Source organism: Perognathus longimembris, chromosome 10 (assembly GCF_023159225.1).
Source record: "Perognathus longimembris pacificus isolate PPM17 chromosome 10, ASM2315922v1, whole genome shotgun sequence".
Classification (NCBI taxonomy): Eukaryota; Metazoa; Chordata; class Mammalia; order Rodentia; family Heteromyidae; genus Perognathus; species Perognathus longimembris.
Window position 1 is genome coordinate 48,106,271 of NC_063170.1, and position 18,137 is coordinate 48,124,407.

The following is an 18,137-nucleotide window of genomic DNA, read 5'->3' on the forward strand; positions in this document are numbered from 1 at the left end:
ATGAGGACATGTGACTTATAAACATATTTTAGCAGGATGTTATATCTTTACATTGATTGCCTCAAAGTTGCTAGTAACATAAAAAGTAGATAAGTGATTAAAAAAAAGAAACAAAGGGAAAGAAACACATCTGTCTGGTCATACTACATATTTCAAATAAAATACCAAGTTTGTACTTTACCTGCAGGTTTAAGGTCTCCTATTCGAATAATGTGTGGCCAGTGCTGGAGTGTTTTAGCAAAAAATGGATTGGTTACTCCTAATATGACCGAGGGCCTATATAAAAACACAAAACAAAAAAGAGATGAGAAAAATATGAATGTTAAACTAGTGAAGAATAATTTACAACTTCTTTTGAGTTAACACTGTATACATTTTCTTTTACTTACATTAACTATATGCCAGGCAACATATTTAATACTATGCATATAAAAATGAAAATATATGGCCCTAAAACTGCACAAAGATAGAAGGGTATACATGCCTTATCATGATGCCTAAAATTAAAGATAATGAAGGTATAACAAAATGTCACAATAATCACAGATGAGAAGACATGGTCTGTGAAGGAATTAAAGGATACCTCACCAAGATGACACTAACACAAGATATGAACGGTATCTGCCAAGCAGATAATGGGGGGAAGGGTGATACAGGAGAACCAACAATATGTGCTTCCCACTGAGGTGAGATCATACTGTACACATAGCACATACTTCCACATTACTAGAGCACAACGTGGGAAGGATGATAGTCAGAAATGAGAGTAGATAGCAATGCCAAACGGATATGCTAAGAAATTTTGATGTTCTAGGAAAAGGAGAGAAAAATGAAGTGGAGGTATGCCATATGAAGAGAAAGATCATTATAGAGAAAACTAAAAGATACCCTATACAAGTAAAAGAGGAGGTGTTGGGAAGAATGCAACAGTGGATGTGAGAAAAGCTAGAGACAGAGACATACTTTGGGATGGTTAATTGACAGATTTTGGTTAAAATTTGATATGAACCATATCAAAGAAGGAGGAAGGAAAGAAGGCCAGAGGGAGGGAAGGAGCAAAGGAGGGGAGGGGAGGGGAAGGGAGGGAAGGAGGGAAGGAAGGAGGGAGGGAGGGAGGGAGGGAGGGAGGGAAGGAGGGAGGGAGGGAGGGAGAAATTAAGGAGAAAAAAGAATTCAGTTTGAACATACTCAGTTTCATATGCCACTAAGAAGTATAGATTCAATATGTTTAAGCAAAACAACAACAAAAACTGGATTATAGGGGCTGGGGATATAGCCTAGTGGCAAGAGTGCCTGCCTCGGATACACGAGGCCCTAGGTTCGATTCCCCAGCACCACATATACAGAAAACGGCCAGAAGCGGCGCTGTGGCTCAAGTGGCAGAGTGCTAGCCTTGAGCGGGAAGAAGCCAGGGACAGTGCTTAGGCCCTGACTGTCCAAAGCCCAAGGACTGGCCAAGGGTCCTAAGGGTCCAAGGCCCAGGACTGGCCAAAAAAAAACAAAAAAAAAAAACTAGATTATAGGTCTGGATCTTGCAGAGATCTGAAGCAAGAAAATCTATATTTTAGTCATTAGTAGGGTCTCAGAAGATTGTATAGAATTATCTGTCAGAATCAGAATCAGAACACAATACTGGAGAATATCAAAATTTAAGAGGTTAAGAGAAACTATCTGCCAAAGAGATTAAAATGTACAAGCAGTCAGGCAGGAGGGAGCAGAATCAAGGATTAAAACACTTTCAAGGTCAAAACTATAAATGTAGCTGGGTAAAGTAGTGTACACCTCTGTTCCTAGCACTTGGGAGTCAGAAACAAAGGGATGACAAGTTTGAAGCCGGCCTACAACTACTCTATCTCATTTAAACAACAACAACAAAAACAAGCAGGGTACTGGTGGCTCATGTCTGTTATCCTAGTTAATCTGGAGGCTGAGATCTAAAGATCAACGTTTGAAGCCAGCCAGGGTAGAAAAATCCATGAGACTCTTATCTCCAATTAACCACCAAAATGCTGGAAGTGGAACTGTAGCTCAAATTGTAGAGTGCTAGCCTTGAGCAAAAAGAAAGTCAAGACTCACCCAGGGTAAGTCCCAGTACTGGAACAAAAATAAAAAGCTCACCAAAAAATAATCCACAAAAACGAAGTAGAAAATGTTAGTAAGGTAGTTATAGAATGAGGCATTAATGAAGATTTTTTTTGTGTTGTGCGTTTTTTTTCTGGGTGTGTCTGTTTGTTTTACTGCATAGCACAAGTTGGCTATGAACTCAGGATCCTCTTAATACAAGTTTTATAAGCATGTGTTACCATGCCTGGCAAGAGTAGTGCATTGATGGCTTTGGATGCAAAGTTCAATATGATATTTGAAAACAGAGTCAGTAGCTATTAAGAAGTCAGTCTGCAGCTATTGGTGAAAATACTAGAAAATGAGGAAATACAGATTTCTGTTGCTGCTGTTGTTCTAAAACCTGGCTATAAAAAGAAGATAAATAATATAACAGGTATTGAAAGGAAAAAGGTAAGATTTTTTTCCTTCTACAGCTTAGATTATTCATAACAGTAGAATCAAGTCTGATGGCTATTAATCACAATACTGATTCTATCAACTAAAATTGGTCACATAAAGTAAGTTACTGTATTACCAGTAGCTTCTTAAATGTTCCTTTATAAAAATCAATTTAGCAATAAATTAAAGTTTCTAATTTTTTAATTAAAAAACTATTATCTTTAGGTGGTTATACAAAAAGTTTCATTCAACAAATCAGTTTAAAATTTAATTTTTAATACCAGAATAATTCTATATAATTTTGGCCATAAAGGTAATACCTTGCCAATAAAAGTTATTCTGTTTACTCACGGAGCTTGTGTACGGGTAGTATACTCTTTGAATTCACTATCATGAATCGTAAAATAAGGCCGGAAATCACTGAAGTATTTTAATGGAGAGATAGAGCTGTGGAGCAGGAAGTACATGTAAAACAAAAAAACACCAAAATTAAAGGTTTTACTTCATAATTATGAAATAGCTACATATAAATATATATACCCAATGAAAAGTTTTATTTCAATAAATGATAAACTCATCTTAGAAGACTAAAAGCACAAATGGAGTCATGTACAGTGGCTCATACCTGTAATCACACCTCCTCAAGCTAAGGCCAGACTGGGCAAAAAGTTCACAAGATTCCTGTCTCAACCAATATAGCTGTGGTGGTATTCACATGTCATAGCTACATGAAAGCATAAACAGGAGGCTGACACTCTAAGCTGACTGCGGCATAAATGTGAGAACCTACTCAAAAAAATAACTAAAACAAAAAAGATCACTGACAGACATGGCTCCAGTTGGTAGAACACCTACCTAGAAAGCACAAGGCCTTGAGGTCAAACCCTAATATCACAAAACAAAAACAAAAACAAACACAAATGAAATTATGTAATATGGAGCATATCGAAAAATACTGGTATGGGCTGGGGGTATGGCCTAGTGGCAAGAGTGCCTGCCTCATATACATGAGGCCCTGGGTTCGATTCCCCAGCACCACATATACAGAAAATGGCCAGAAGGGGCGCTGTGGCTCAAGTGGCAGAGTGCTAGCCTTGAGCAAAAAGAAGCCAGGGACAGCGCTCAGGCCCTGAGTCCAAGCCCCAGGACTGGCCAAAAAAAAAAAAAAAAAAGAAAAAGAAAAATACTGGTATGATTAGCTAGGCTGAGGCAGGAAGATTACAAGTTCAAGTCCTGCCTGGCCCATAGACCTAGTTGGAGGTCAGCCTTAGGAACTTAGTGAGACTCTGGCTCAAAATAAAGAGATGGAGTAAAGTTCAGTGGCAGAGTAGTCATCTAGATATGTCAAGGTCCTAAGTACCAGGAAAAAAAAAAAAGACAAACCACTGGTCTTGGGGCAAAAGAATGAAATTCTGACTCTACCATTTACTAACTATGTACCTGTGATCAAACACTGGCCATACATTTGTCAAAGACTAACTTCATGTAAGTCAATGAAATATGCTTATCACTCAGCACAATGAAAACATGGTTCTAGCTCTCATGGAATCAGAACCAGTTTTATCATCCTTAAAACAGTGCTATAGGGCTAGGAATATGGCCAAGTGGTAGAGTGCTTGCCTCAGACACATGAAGCGCTGGGTTCGATTCCTCAGCACCACATATATAGAAAAAGCCAGAAGTGGCACTGTTGCTCAAGTGATAAGAGTGCTAGCCTTGAGCAAAAAGAAGCCAAGGACAGTGCTCAGGCCTTGAGTCTAAGCACCAGGACTAGCAAAAACAAAAACAAAACAAAACAAAAAAAACCCAGTGCTATATAATAAGTGCTACCATATGACACTGTTATGTGGCTCGATGCCATAATGTATGGGGAAATGTACCACAGATGATAAAGTGCTGCAACTATCACCCCAAGGAGCCAAATATACTCACTTAACAAGAGCCAGTACAGTCTCTGAGGACTCCGATGGGGATGGCGCCATGACCACGAGGGGCTCCCCCAACAGCACTAGTTCCCAAAGCATCTGACTATGAAGGAAAACTGGGCAGAAACACCTAGAAGGCATTTCCATGGTAGAAATACTCTGTTATTTATCCAATCTTGCTTTTTAAATTCACACATAATCATAGTAAAATGTTTTGATAAAAATTCTTCCTTCTTTTGATTCTTGATCTGATGAACAAATTAATTTAGGACATGGAAATGAATAAAGTTATAAATTCTTTTTACATACATTTGTACCAATTTGACTCATTCTAATTTTCATAACATTGCAATATATCAGCACACAGAATAATTGACAAAGTTCAATAAAAGCATATAATTTTAAACTGTTTCCTGTTTCAGAAAACTCCCCTTCTCAACTTAAAAACAAAATGAAAGGGCTATTTCTGTGCTCAAGATAGATGAATCAAAGTCACAGCCTACAGAATCATTTTATAGAAATCCTTGACCTAGCATGTTTTCTCTCATGTGTGGAAGCTAGATGTAAAACACAAACATCTATATAGCATACAAAGGGTTTTATGCATATAGATCCACCCTGACCAAAGGGTGGTATGCTAAGGGAGAAGAGTCCAAAGATGTAACTCCTCTTAACAACTAATGAACTGTTTAACAAAATGAATACGAGGAAGTGGCAACATTGGGGGGGGGGTGGTAAGGGAAGGAGAGGGCACACAAATGGAAGGAGTAAAAGTGAGCAAATATAGTCATTATATTCAATGTACATTATGTAAAAACTGAACTATGTAACTTGAGGGTAGGAATAGGAGGTGGAAAATGGAGGAGAATGATGGAAAGGGTGGCATTGAGAACAATAATATATGTATATGTGTAGGGGACGGCTGGCTGCTAGCCAGTAGTCCTACCTCCTTCCGGATTCTACCGGAAGAGATAGCAAACCAGCCCCACCTTCCACCTCGGCCACGTGTAATATCATAATGGCGCCAGGCCGAGCCCAAGGAGGCAGTTCTGCGGGCTGTGGTCTCCGCCTCTGCGGGAAGTTCCGTGACATCACCGTGATGGACATGCTCATTAGCCTATCGTTAGCACCTGGTCAGTACCTCTCCTTCACTCGTCATTACTGCTATAAGTCTGTTAGCCCCTCCCTTGAATAAAGAGAACACTCCTTGAAGCTTCTCTGAGGTGTCCATGCTAACCCGGCCTCCTAGGCGAGTGTAGGGAGGGGGGAGGGCATTCTCGAAATCACATGCTGACCAAGGCTGCCCGTGGCCCTCGCTCCTGCATTACTTCCTACTGGCCAGAGGATATGCATTGAGAGCGAAAGGGGACCACATGGAGGGGGCAAATAGGCCCAGGATCTCTACACGGAAGGAGGTGTAGATTTAGCCCAGCATATATGTTATTTAATATATATGTACATATATTTATTTTAAATCCTTGGCCAACTGAAAGGGGGAACAAGGGACCCTATCCTAATTTCATCATTAACTTTATCAGACATCTTTCAGGTCTCTGTTCTTTGTTCTAAGCTGAGTCTCAATGTAAAAATATAAATAATTGATACACATTTAAATTCTCACTCATACCAATAAACAAAATGAAAGCTCCACCCACATCAAATAAATTATTGTCAGAGGTAAAAGCATTAATAATCAGATAGTCAATGTTAAACATAGTTAAACATAGTACTATCACTACGTGTGATTATTTCTCAAGGTTTTTTTCTCATTATTTCTGAAGGTTTAGTTTTCTCATCTTTTGAGAAATGAGAATTAAATTAAAGCAACAAAGCTGTCCTACTTTGAAAACAATAACATGTAATTTATATTCAGGAAAAGAGACCCATACTAATCAAAGATGTTAGTGTTGGGGGTAATTACCTACCCCAAACACAGATAATTAGTACAAAGCCCCTAAGTTCAATTCTCAGTACATACAAACACACACACATACACATACACATACACATGCACACGCATACCCCCCCAAAGTATTTTCTCCCAATTTTTCCATATCCTATGGAACAACAAAAATTAATAAAATCACAAAGTAATAGAAACTAAACATGACAAAAAATTTTTTAGCTTTTACCTGAAAAGATCCACCTCATGAACAGTAGGTAAAATAACAGATATGTTTGTGTCTGACTGAAAGATAAAAATAAAATGGAGAATTTCACTAAAATTTGTAGAAACTGACTTTTAAAATATGCCTACATATCACATAATTATTAAATGATGCTGCCCTGTCTACTTTTTTAAGATTTATCCAGGAGCAACCAGAAAGAGAAAAATGGGTCTTTTCAATCTCCCACAATGCAGCAGAGGAGAGAGGAAAACACAGACACTAAATATAATTAATCAGACATGAGGTTAGTTCACAACTGCATGATATGCTTCCGCTAATATTAGTGAACATATGCAACAGGAAATATTGGTGTCCCTACTGTTCTCCATTGTTACTGAATTTAGAGAACAAAGGAAGTGCTAATATACCAGATAAAACATTTCAAGTAAAAAATTCAACCCTACTGAACAGGTATTGCTTTCAGAAAAAAATAAAACCCTAATTACAGAAACCTAACTAAGTATCCTAAAATCAGAAGTCTACGAGTCCACTCTTCTAAAATAAAAGGTTTTGACAAAATTAACCCAAAACATATTTACTGTCCTCTTGTCCTCACAATTACATAATAAATTCTGGGTTCTACAGTTTTTCTGCAATAGTAACAAAAACTAATTTGTGATAGAAACTTTGTTATCAATTTACTAAAAAATTATCTAAGGGGATAGTTCAATAATATTCGGAAATATATAATAAACCCAAGACACTGCATTTGCAGTAAAAAACATTCTGTGATATTTATATAATAATACCACACTACCTGCTGAGTTAACTGTACTATCTGAGTTGTTCCAGGTTTGTCGTGGCATGTGGGAATCCGTACCTTAAAAGAGAAAGAGAAGAAATTATATTTGGCTAAAAAGGAAATGTTCAAAAGCACTCTATACTTCTGCCAAAAAGGATTTGCTGAGATTATGAAGCTAAGATTATATTTATTTTTAGTCATAGCAGAAAGTAACTGAACCAAGGTCTTCATGCCCATAAACATAGAAATCTCTAACCTACTGAGAAGCAATATGCTGAAAAACAAAAAGGACATCAACCTCATACTGTTTCCTGTTTATTGTTCCAGTCTTTGCTTCATTAATATACCCACACCCAAACACACCCTCTCAAGCCTGCCAAACTTGTAGATGAGTCCAAAAGGAAACAATGAGAACTCTCATCCCAGGGATCTCATTATTATTTTAAGAGATTTCCTAAGGAAGAAAGAGTACATCTAAACAGAAAACACAGTTGTGGCTCATGACTATATTCCCAGCTACTTGATGGTGGAGGCAGGAGGACTTCAAGTGTCAAGGAGTTTCAAGTCAGCCCAAGTAAAGTTAACGAGATTGTCTCAAAATAAAATGAAATTTTTTAAAAAGCTGGAGATGTGGCACACTTGCCTAACATGCATGAGGCCCTGGGTTCAATCTCCAGTAAATAAGTTTTAATTCTTAATTAAATAACATTGTCCAAAACAATCCCAGCTTGGTAAGTGTATTGTGAAGCACTTATGAAAGCATACTCATATAAAACTTATGAGTAAAACACACATTTCTTAAAAACAAAGTAAAACAAAACGAAAACACCATTACAGAGAATGCCACAGAAGGAACATGTTTGGTTTGTATGTGCTGCTCCTGAGGCTTGAAATCTGGGGCCTCGGTGCTGTCCCTGAGCTGCTTTTTTTTTTTTTTTCTCCTCACTTTACCACTTGAGTCACGGCTCCACTCCCAGCCTTTTGGTGGTTAACTGGACTTAAAGAGTCTCACAGACTTTCCTGACCAGGATAGCATAAGCATTATCCTCAAATCCTTAGCTAGGAGATTACACATGTGAGCCACCAGCACCCAGCTTCCAACATGTTCTTAAATTACATGTTAAAAAGGCCTTTCAGGACTGAGAATCAACAGTCTTTCTAATTTATCCTAATTTAACTAGTTTATACCATTCTTCTCAGGAGGCATTGTTAGGGTCATGGAGATGCAGAATTCTAGGAAATAGCATGGTACACAGGAATGACAAAGACTACATTGGTGGTGTATAATAGTGATTCTGTGAAATAGGTTGAATGGTGGCATTTCTATAATATCTCACATCAATTACAAAAAGGAGAATGCAGTAATACTACTAAATGTTATTACAAAGTTAAAAGCAAACCCATGTGTGAACTTATTATACTTTTCTTTACAAAGGAGACAAATGAGAATGAGCTATTACCTTCATTACTACACCCATAATAGGCAGATGTAATGTTTTTCCTGGCACTGGTGCAGGCCATCGATCAACATCATTACAAGCTGGAAATAAAACAAAACAAAACAAAATCTTACTATCAGTAAAAATATTAAGGTATTAAAGTAGTGTGTTAGAAATTAGAATTCCATTTTCTACAAGGCAAGAGAAATATGCTTGGAAGAATGGAAAGTAAAAGAAAAGTAAAATTTTTTTTAAAGTACTTAACAGGGCTGGGAATATGGCTTCGTGGTAAAGTGCTCGTCTCCTATACATGAAGCCCTGGATTCAATTCCTCAGCACCACATATATAGAAAAAGCCAGAAGTGGCACTGTGGTTCAAGTGGTAGAGTGCTAGTCCTGAGCAAAAAGAAGCCAGGGACAGTACTCAGGTCCTAAGTTCAAGCCCTAGGACCAGCAGAAAACAAAACAAAACCAAAAAAAAGTAATCAATCCTAGCTACTCAGGAGGCTGAGATGAGGCTTGAGACTCAAAGCCAGCCCAGGCAGGGAAGTCCATGAGGCTTTTATCTCCAATTAACCACCAGAAAACCAGAAGTGGTGCTGTGGCTCAAGTGGTAGACCACTAGCCTTGAGTTGAAGAGCTCAGGGACAGCACCCAGGCCCAGAGTTCAAGCCCCATGACCACCACCAACAACAACAAAAAAGCATTTTAAATTATAAAATATCTTACACTTCTCTCAGAAATATGTACATTATAGGATGTAAATTAGTTAATAAATCTCTTGAAAGCAATAAATAGGCTTATAAGGAATTTTCTTATTCATTTATTACCACTAGAATTGACTTCACATTACCTGGCAGAGGTCTCCATATTTATCAAGACACTAAGGATTTCTGCTCAAGGATATTCTAAAATATCTGATTAAAAGTTATTGTTATCCTAATAAACAGAAATGATCTATGTTATTGGAGAAGACAACAGATAACCGTAGTTCATGTTTTTAGGTAAAGATGCCAAATAGTTTTGTATGTCACCCATAGAACCTTTAAGTTCTTTTTCTGATATTTGAAAAGGTCAACTAATTTTGCCACACATTTCCAGCAAACTTTAGGACTCCTTCATTAAGAACACTGTGCTTAACTTACCTGCCTCCAAATAAGGCTCATTCTTTTCGAAATACTCTGGCGCTATCTGTTTGAGCACGGTGTGAAAAAAGTGAATGTAAGGTAGTTTGCTGATCAAAACCAATGACTAAGGAAAGAAAAGAAACAATTTTAATGAAGCAATTTTAATTGCCTAATGATTGTAATTTATGTTTACTATTTATGTCTTGTATTAAAAAGCTAAATTAAGCAGTAAGCATAGAATTTGAGATCAAATGACATTTAACGCAATTGGTAAAAAAAGAAACACAAAATCATAGCTGCAGAATGCAAAATGTTAGGAATGGAGCTTTGGCTCCAGTGGTAAGATGCCTGACTGGCAAGCATGGAGTTCAGGTTCAAATCCCAATGTTGCACCCCCCCCCCCCCCCGCCAAAAAATGCAAGCAAGCTGGGCTCCAGTGGCTCACACCTGTAGATATGGAGAATCATGGTTCAAAGCCAACCTAGGCAGAAAAGCCCATGAGACTCTTGTTTTTTTTTTTGGCCAGTCCTGGGGTTTGGACTCAGGGCCTGAGCACTGTCCCTGGCTTCTTTTTGCTCAAGGCTAGCACTCTGCCACTTGAGCCACAGCGCCACTTCTTTTCATTTTCTGTATATGTGGTGCTGGGGAATTGAATCCAGGGCCTCATGTATAAGAGGCAAGCACTCTTGCCACTAGGCCATATCCCCAGCCCGACCCATGAGACTCTTATCTCCAAAATAATCAGCAAAAAGTCAAACAGGAGGTGTCAAGTTAAGTTGTAGAGCACCAGACTATCAAGTAAGGAAGCCAAGCAAGATTGAATGAAGAGGCCAAGCAAGCTTGAATGAAGAAGCCAAGTTCAAATCTCAGTACCAACACATACAAAAAAGAAAAATTAACCTTATTACCACACCTTAAGAACTAAAGGCATAAGCAAATTTCCAAAACCTAGTATTGTTATCTGTAGTCCAGCAATATTAGCAGTTACACATATAATGTCTTCCTGTTAAGGAAAGAAAAGTTGTGATTCTTTTCCCAAAAACCTATGACTCTTTATGTTATACACATCATTTGTCATAGCCAAATAATACTTAGAACTGGTAGGGAGGGAGGTTTGTTTTGCTTTTGTTTCCAGTCCCAAGGCTTGAAATCAGGAACCTTGTGCTCATTCAGCTTGCTTGTGCTCTACTACTTGAGCCATGTCTCTAACCCTCATAGCCATATACTTAGAAATTGTGGCTTTATATTTTGATCACTTCAGATACAGACTACACTGCTGATTTTAAACAATGTTTTCCTTAAAAACCACTCTTCACCTTTGCATCCACCATCAATTAGTAATCAGAGCAAATTCTGATTACAAATGGAAAAAGTATGTCCTGATAGCTGGGATTTAACAGAGCTCAGTCTCTTTCTCTCTCTCTCTCTCTCTTTTTTTAAGAGGGCAGGGGCCATGGCTTAAGTGATAGAGGCCTGCCTTGCAAGCCTGAGTCCCTTAAGGTCAAACCTCAGTACTTGGCAGAAGAAAGTAAGGAAGAAGTAAAATAAAGAGGGAGGTAAATACAGGGAAAGGGAGGGAGGGAAGGAGAGGGTAGGAGAAGAAAAGAAAGAAGTCGCTACATTTGACTGGATACTCAAAAGAGACTATAGGCTTTTTCCTCCCCCCCACCCCCCCTCCCCTGGCCCACCCTTCCTGGGGCTTGAACTCAGGGCCTGAGTACTGTCCCTGGCTTCTTTTTGCTCAAGTCTAGCACTCTACCAACTTGAGCCACAGCACCACTTCTGGCCTTTTCTATGTATAAAGTGCTGAGGAATTGAACCTAGGGCTTCATGTATACAAGGGAAGCACTCTTGCCACTAGGCCATATTCCCAAACCCTCTACTGCAGGCTTTTACTTGTAACAATATTACAATTTGTTTATTCTTTCCCTTATTCAAAAATGTCTAAACTAAGCACTCTTACATAAACTGTTTATTGCCAGTTTAGCACAGAGGCAGCAAAAAATTATTAGTTAATATTGATCAGAAAAATGTGTTTGTAATGTAAAAAATACAGACAAAATACAAAAAATACCTTTGGGAATCTAATAGTTTCTATTTTACTAGTCACAATAGAAATACTTTATCATAATTACCTTCTGAAAGTAGCCTCTTTTAAGAGTTTTATCTCGAACTTGCCGAAAATACACATAGCCATAAAAATAAGCAGGATCTTTCTATGAAAGAAATGACAAAAATCACATATACACACACATACATACATATATATATCCATCCTTTAATATTAACATCAGGTTTTTTTTATACACTCAAGTCAAGAGGTAAGGTATACAAAACAAACTAGTCATACTTTTCTACATGAAAATAACAATTATAAAGTTAGCAGAAAAAACCTGCTAACTTGCCCAAAGATAGTAATGTAAGCACCAAAGTGTGATAGGGTCCTTGAGATATTATGCATGTGTGTGTGTGTGTGCGTGCGCGTGTGTGTGTGCTGGTCCTGGGGATTGAACTCAAAGCCTGGACACTCTCCCTAAGCTTTTTTGCTCTAAGCTAATACTCTACCACTTGAGCCACAGATCCACTTCCAATTTTTTGATGGTTAATTGTAATTGTACATGAGTCTCACATACCTTCTTGGCAGGACTGGCTTAGAATAGCAACCCTCAGAAATAAAGTTTTTATAGTCTTTTAAAATGGAGATGGTTGAATTAGGGTAAATTGAAGAATTTGACACAAAGGTTAGATATTAAAAGGCTAAAGTAGTTGGGCACGGTGGCTCATGCCTGCAGTGCTCAGATACTTGGAAAGTGGAAATTGGAAGCATTGGAGTTTTGTAATCAGCTTGGATAAAAACGTTGTTGAGTCATCATAACAAATAAGCCAGGTATGGTTATTCATGCCTGTAAAATCTCAGTTATTGGAGAAGTCTATTCCCAAAGCTGACTGGGTAAAAAAACAGGAGACTCCTATTTGAAAAATGACACAAAGCAGGGGCTGGGGATATGGCCTAGTGGCAAGAGTGCCTGCCTCATATACATGAGGCCCTGGGTTCGATTCCCCAGCACCACATATACACAAAATGGCCAGAAGTGGTGCTGTGGCTCAAGTGGCAGAGTGCTAGCCTTGAGCAAAAAGAAGCCAGGGACAGTGCTCAGGCCCTGAGTCCAAGGCCCAGGACTGGCAAAAAAAAAAAAAAATGACACAAAGCAAAAAGGGCTGGTGGTGTGGCTCAAGTGTTAAAGTGCTTGCCTAGGAAGAGCAAGGTCCTGAATACTGCCAAAAAACAGACAAAAACTAAATGATTTTTTGTTTTGAGAAGTAGAAAATGGAAGCTCTATAGTATGAAGTTGAAGTGATTGTTGAAAGGTTAATGATATACAAATCATATTGTTAGAAAAGGATTTTCCCTGAAGGTGTTGTCTGGCTAGAATCACTGAATACTCCATACTCATGATCTTAAATTATATTATGTCTTCTTTAGTGAATTTTATTTCTGTATAATTTCTTCTGAAGTAACAAATAAATATTTTTTGCTACAAAAAAAAAAATAGCAACCCTCAGATTTCAGCCTCCAGAGTAGTGAGGATTACAGACATGAGCCACCAGCCCCAGGCTTGCCCCTAGAATTTAATCAGCGTCTATTCTTTACTCACATAGAAAAATAATCAAATTCTGTATTTTCCAGAATGCTATATTTGGGGTATAAATATATTATGGGTAAAATTCTGTGTTTCCCAGGGCTAAGGCTTTAGTCTTTTACCAAAATGAGGCATCTTAATATAAAATTCCAAGAGGAGAAAAAAAGGAGTTAAGTTCCAATAAAAAATGTTTTTTGATATTTGAGTCTGGATCTCCCTACGTAACCCAGGCTGCCCTTATTATTATCCCCCTCCTCCAACCTCCTGAATGTTAGTATTACAAGTCTCTGCCACCGTGCCTCGTCTCAATCAGTGAAGCTTATACAGCCATGTATTTGTTAATAGTAATGAAATATTAGAATGTTTATTAACGAACAATTTGAAAGGTTATTGCATTACAAAAATTGAAGAAGCTTTTACAATCTAATGGAATAAACTTTTTGGCTTAGTCTTTTTTATTGTTATGCCTTAAATAAGCATTTATAGATCACCTTCTTTAGAGAAGGTAATATAGTAGGGAAGAAAAAAGGTTGCATATGATACAGTTCCTTCAGGCAATTATAATGTAGGAGGGATAAGAAAAGAATAAAAAATGACTATTACATAATTGGAAGGCAGGGCCCATGAAAAGAGCAGAGTCATAGGAAGGTCAAATAGGAAGATTAATGACTTCATGGAGTCAGCTGATTGTTTTTTCAGGGAAAAAAAATTCTTTTAACAGTACCTTCACATTACCTTTACAAGAATACCCTTCCTAAAACTGTATGCAGTCGGGGCATATCAAATATATGATTATATTTAAGCAGTAAAAATTAAAGCCGTAATCCCAGCTATAGCATTACAAAGAAATGACTCAACACTGCATGTTAAAAATATCTACTCTTTTAATAGTGGATTGACAAAGAATATGAAGAGCAATTATTACCAAAAAATTAAATGCCTTATTATTGGAGTGTTGAAAATTTACTCCAGTTCTAATCCTCTTTTAAACACAGTCGTGTGTGTGTGCGTGCGCTGCATGTGTGCATGCACATGCACACGCATGTATTGGTCCTGAGGCTTAAAACTCAGAGCCAAGGCAGCATTAACACTGTCTTTTTAATATACACATTATCCATGTTCAATAGTCAAGTAAAATTCTAACTGTTAATGGTATTTTTAAAAATTCTCATCATTAGCAACATTTCAAAATTACAAACTGGGGCTGGGGATATGGCCTAGTGGCAAGAGTGCTTGCCTCAAATACATGAAGCCCTAGCTAGGTTCGATTCCCCAGCACCATGTATACAGAAAACGGCCAGAAGTGGCGCTGTGGCTCAAGTGGCAGAATGCTAGCCTTGAGCAAAAAGAAGCCAGGGACAGTGCTCAGGCCCTGAGTCCAAGGCCCAGAACTGGCGGGGAAAAAAAAAAATTACAAATTGTAATAAGAACTGCAAAACTAATTGCAATAAAATGTGTAAACTCAAAAAGGTGGAATGGCTGACAATAACTGGATTGAATAATGCATCATTAATCTTTAAGAAACAAGGAAAACAGGGCTGGGAATGTGGCTTAGTGGTAGAGTGCTTGTCTAGCACGCACAAAGCCCTAGGTTCCATTCCTCAGCACCACATAAGTGGCGCTGTGGCTCAAGTGCTAGCCTCGAGCAAAAAGAAGCCAGGGACAGTGCTCAGGCCCTGAGTCCAATCCCTAGGACTGGCAAAAAAAAAAAAAAAGGAAAATTTGCCTGGTAGCAAGGTGCTGGTAGCTCACATCTGTAATCCTAGCTACTCATGAAAGTGAGAGCTGAGGACTGTGGCTCAAAGCCAGTCAGAGCAGAAAAATCTGTGAGACTCTTATCTCTAATTAACTACCAGAAAACCAGAAATAGAGCTGTGTCTCAAAGTGGTAGAGCACTAACCTTGAGCACAAAAGCTCAAGAACAGTGCCCAGGCCCTGAGGCTCAGCCTATATTCCTAACCACTAAGGAGGGAGAGCTCTGAAAATGTTGGTTCAAAGCCAGCCAGGACAGGAAAGCTCCCATTAACAACCAAAAAAGCCAGCAGTGGAGCTGTGGCTTAAGTGGTAGAGCTCTAGCCTTGAGCACAAATCTCAGGGATAGTGCTTAGGCCTGAGTAAAAGCTCCATTTGAAGCACACAAAAAAAAGAAAGGAAGGAAGGAAGAATAAGAAAAAAGGAAGAAAGGAGGGAGGGAGGAAGATAAAAGGGAGAGAGGGAAGAAAGAGGAAAGAAAGAAAGAAAAAAAGATGTAGTAGTATCCTTTTCATGATGAAAGGATATTAAAAATTCAATTAGGACAAGGATGATACCTTTCTATTTTACTCCAGTTTTATTATTTGAAAGTGGAGACACTGATATGTCCATATAGGAATATTTCCTTTTACATTCTGTTACCAACTGAAGTGGCAAAAGAGCTTTATGAATTACAGGTTTAAATCCTAATACTTTGTTCTTGTGGCAACAGATTGATTTGCAGCTAAGCTTCTTTTTGTTTGTTTGTTTTGCACTCCTGGGGCCTGAGAACTGTCCCTGGCTTTTTTTTTTTTTTTTTTTGGCCAGTCCTGGGCCTTGGACTCCGGGCCTGAGCACTGTCCCTGGCTTCTTCCCGCTCAAGGCTAGCACTCCGCCACTTGAGCCACAGCGCCGCTTCTGGCCGTTTTCTGTATATGTGGTGCTGGGGAATCGAACCTAAGGCCTCGTGTATCCGAGGCAGGCACTCTTGCCACTAGGCTATATCCCCAGCCCCCTGGCTTCTTTTTGCTCAAGCCTAGCACTCTACCAATTAAACTACAGCACCATTTCTGGCCTTTTGTATATATGTGGTGCAGAGGAATCGAACCCAGGACTTCATGTATTTGAGGCAAGCACTCTACCACTAGGCCACATTTCCAACCTACAGCATCTCAAAAAGCAATAAATGAAGGGATATAAAACCAATATGAGGGGCTGGGGATATGGCCTAGTGGCAAGAGTGCTTGCCTCGTATACATGAAGCCCTGGGTTCGATTCCCCAGCACCACGTATACAGAAAACGGCCAGAAGTGGCGCTGTGGCTCAAGTGGCAGAGTGCTAGCCTTGAGCAAAAAGAAGCCAGGGACGGTGCCCTGAGTCCAAGCCCCAGGACTGGCCAAAAAAATAAAAAAATAAAAAATAAAACCAATATGATCATCAGCAAGAAATAAAGCCACAATGACATAGCCATATAAATGTGGAGCTATCAATAAAATATGGGCCTGATACATTTTTTAGATTGACAATGATTTATTAAATATGTTTTCTCAATGGTACTGACTATTTCATCTCCTAATCAAGTCAGATGATTTTCTTTTTGTGTGTGCCAACCCTGGGACTTGAACTCTGGGCCTAGTCACTAACCCTGAGCATTTGTGCTCACGGCTAGCATTCTACCAGTTGGGCCACATCTCCATTTCCAGCTTTTTTGGTAGTTAACTGGAAATAAGAGTCTCACAGACTTTCCTGCCCAGGCTAGCTTGGAACTGTGATTCTCAGATCTCAGCCTCCTGAGTAGTTAGGATTACAGGCATGAGCCACTGGCATCTTAAATCAGCTGATTTTTAATTGGGCATTGAAAAGTGAAAATTTAAACAAAGACTAAGGTATTTCAGGTCTAAAGCACCAGGAGCAAAAATACAGAGAAAGAAAAATATAAAGCTCTCTCAAAAAAAAGCACACTGTTCAGTTTAGCAAAAATACAGCACATGTATAAAAAGAGATAAGTCTGAAAATTGAAAATGTAAAGGGTCTTATTTTGAAATGCCCAAAAACTGAGAACAAGCAAACAGTACTATCATTAGCTCCTCGTAGTAAATGATTAGCAATCATTTTAGATTATACTTATTTTGTAATGCATATATGTACCTGAGCAGGCAACACTACGTAACATAAAGTATGTTGGGAGTGGGGGTGGAAGGTGAGAGATCCCTGGGCAAATTTTTTTGTCCTCACTATCTCTCAGTTCCCTCATCTGCAGTAGGAACTCTCTCACCAGAGACAGGATTAGTGAAATAATGCATGCTTATTAGATACGGAGTCTAAAATATAAAAAGCCCTAATAAATAATATCTAGTATTATCATCAGTTAGGAGAGCATCTTAATTGTGGTATAATAGGTTAGAGGCTCTACGAAATATTTCCAGTCTTATCTTTGCTGATACAGAGTTCCTACCATTAGTGGAACCAGGGAGGTCAAATATAAAAGTTGATTATAAGCAAACAATGTCAAGTTCATATTGGATGTGTAGACAGGACATTCAGATGGAATGTTCCTCATGCAGTCACAGATATAAGCACAGAATAGCAAAGAGAAAGACTTAGATTATAAAGTCATTTGTATTACTGAAAGTCTTTTAATAAACAGAAAATGGAAATTAAATTCATGTACAAGGGATTATCACAGGGAACTATTACCCAACCATAGATGATATTTAGTGTACCACTCCACCCTTATATCTAAACACAGAATTGATTTTTTTCCAAGCTGAGACTGGGAGTTGAACTTGCTATCTGATGTTTTACACTCATTAGTAGGTGCTCTACCACCTGAGCCATACCTCCAACCCTTAAACACAAAAT

General features: G+C 38.5%; 1 protein-coding gene across 1 annotated transcript in view; it reads right to left on the minus strand.

The window, feature by feature from the left end:
• Positions 1–18,137, minus strand: part of Dennd6a (DENN domain containing 6A) — a 61,871-nt gene that overhangs the window by 24,806 nt on the left and 18,928 nt on the right. The window contains exons 5-12 of the mRNA XM_048355993.1: positions 12,039–12,119; positions 9,922–10,027; positions 8,798–8,877; positions 7,353–7,415; positions 6,560–6,615; positions 4,435–4,557; positions 2,854–2,949; positions 182–276 (exon numbers count right to left, since the gene is read on the minus strand). Coding sequence (XP_048211950.1) covers positions 182–276; positions 2,854–2,949; positions 4,435–4,557; positions 6,560–6,615; positions 7,353–7,415; positions 8,798–8,877; positions 9,922–10,027; positions 12,039–12,119 — 700 coding nt within the window. The remainder of the gene's footprint in view (positions 1–181; positions 277–2,853; positions 2,950–4,434; positions 4,558–6,559; positions 6,616–7,352; positions 7,416–8,797; positions 8,878–9,921; positions 10,028–12,038; positions 12,120–18,137) is intronic.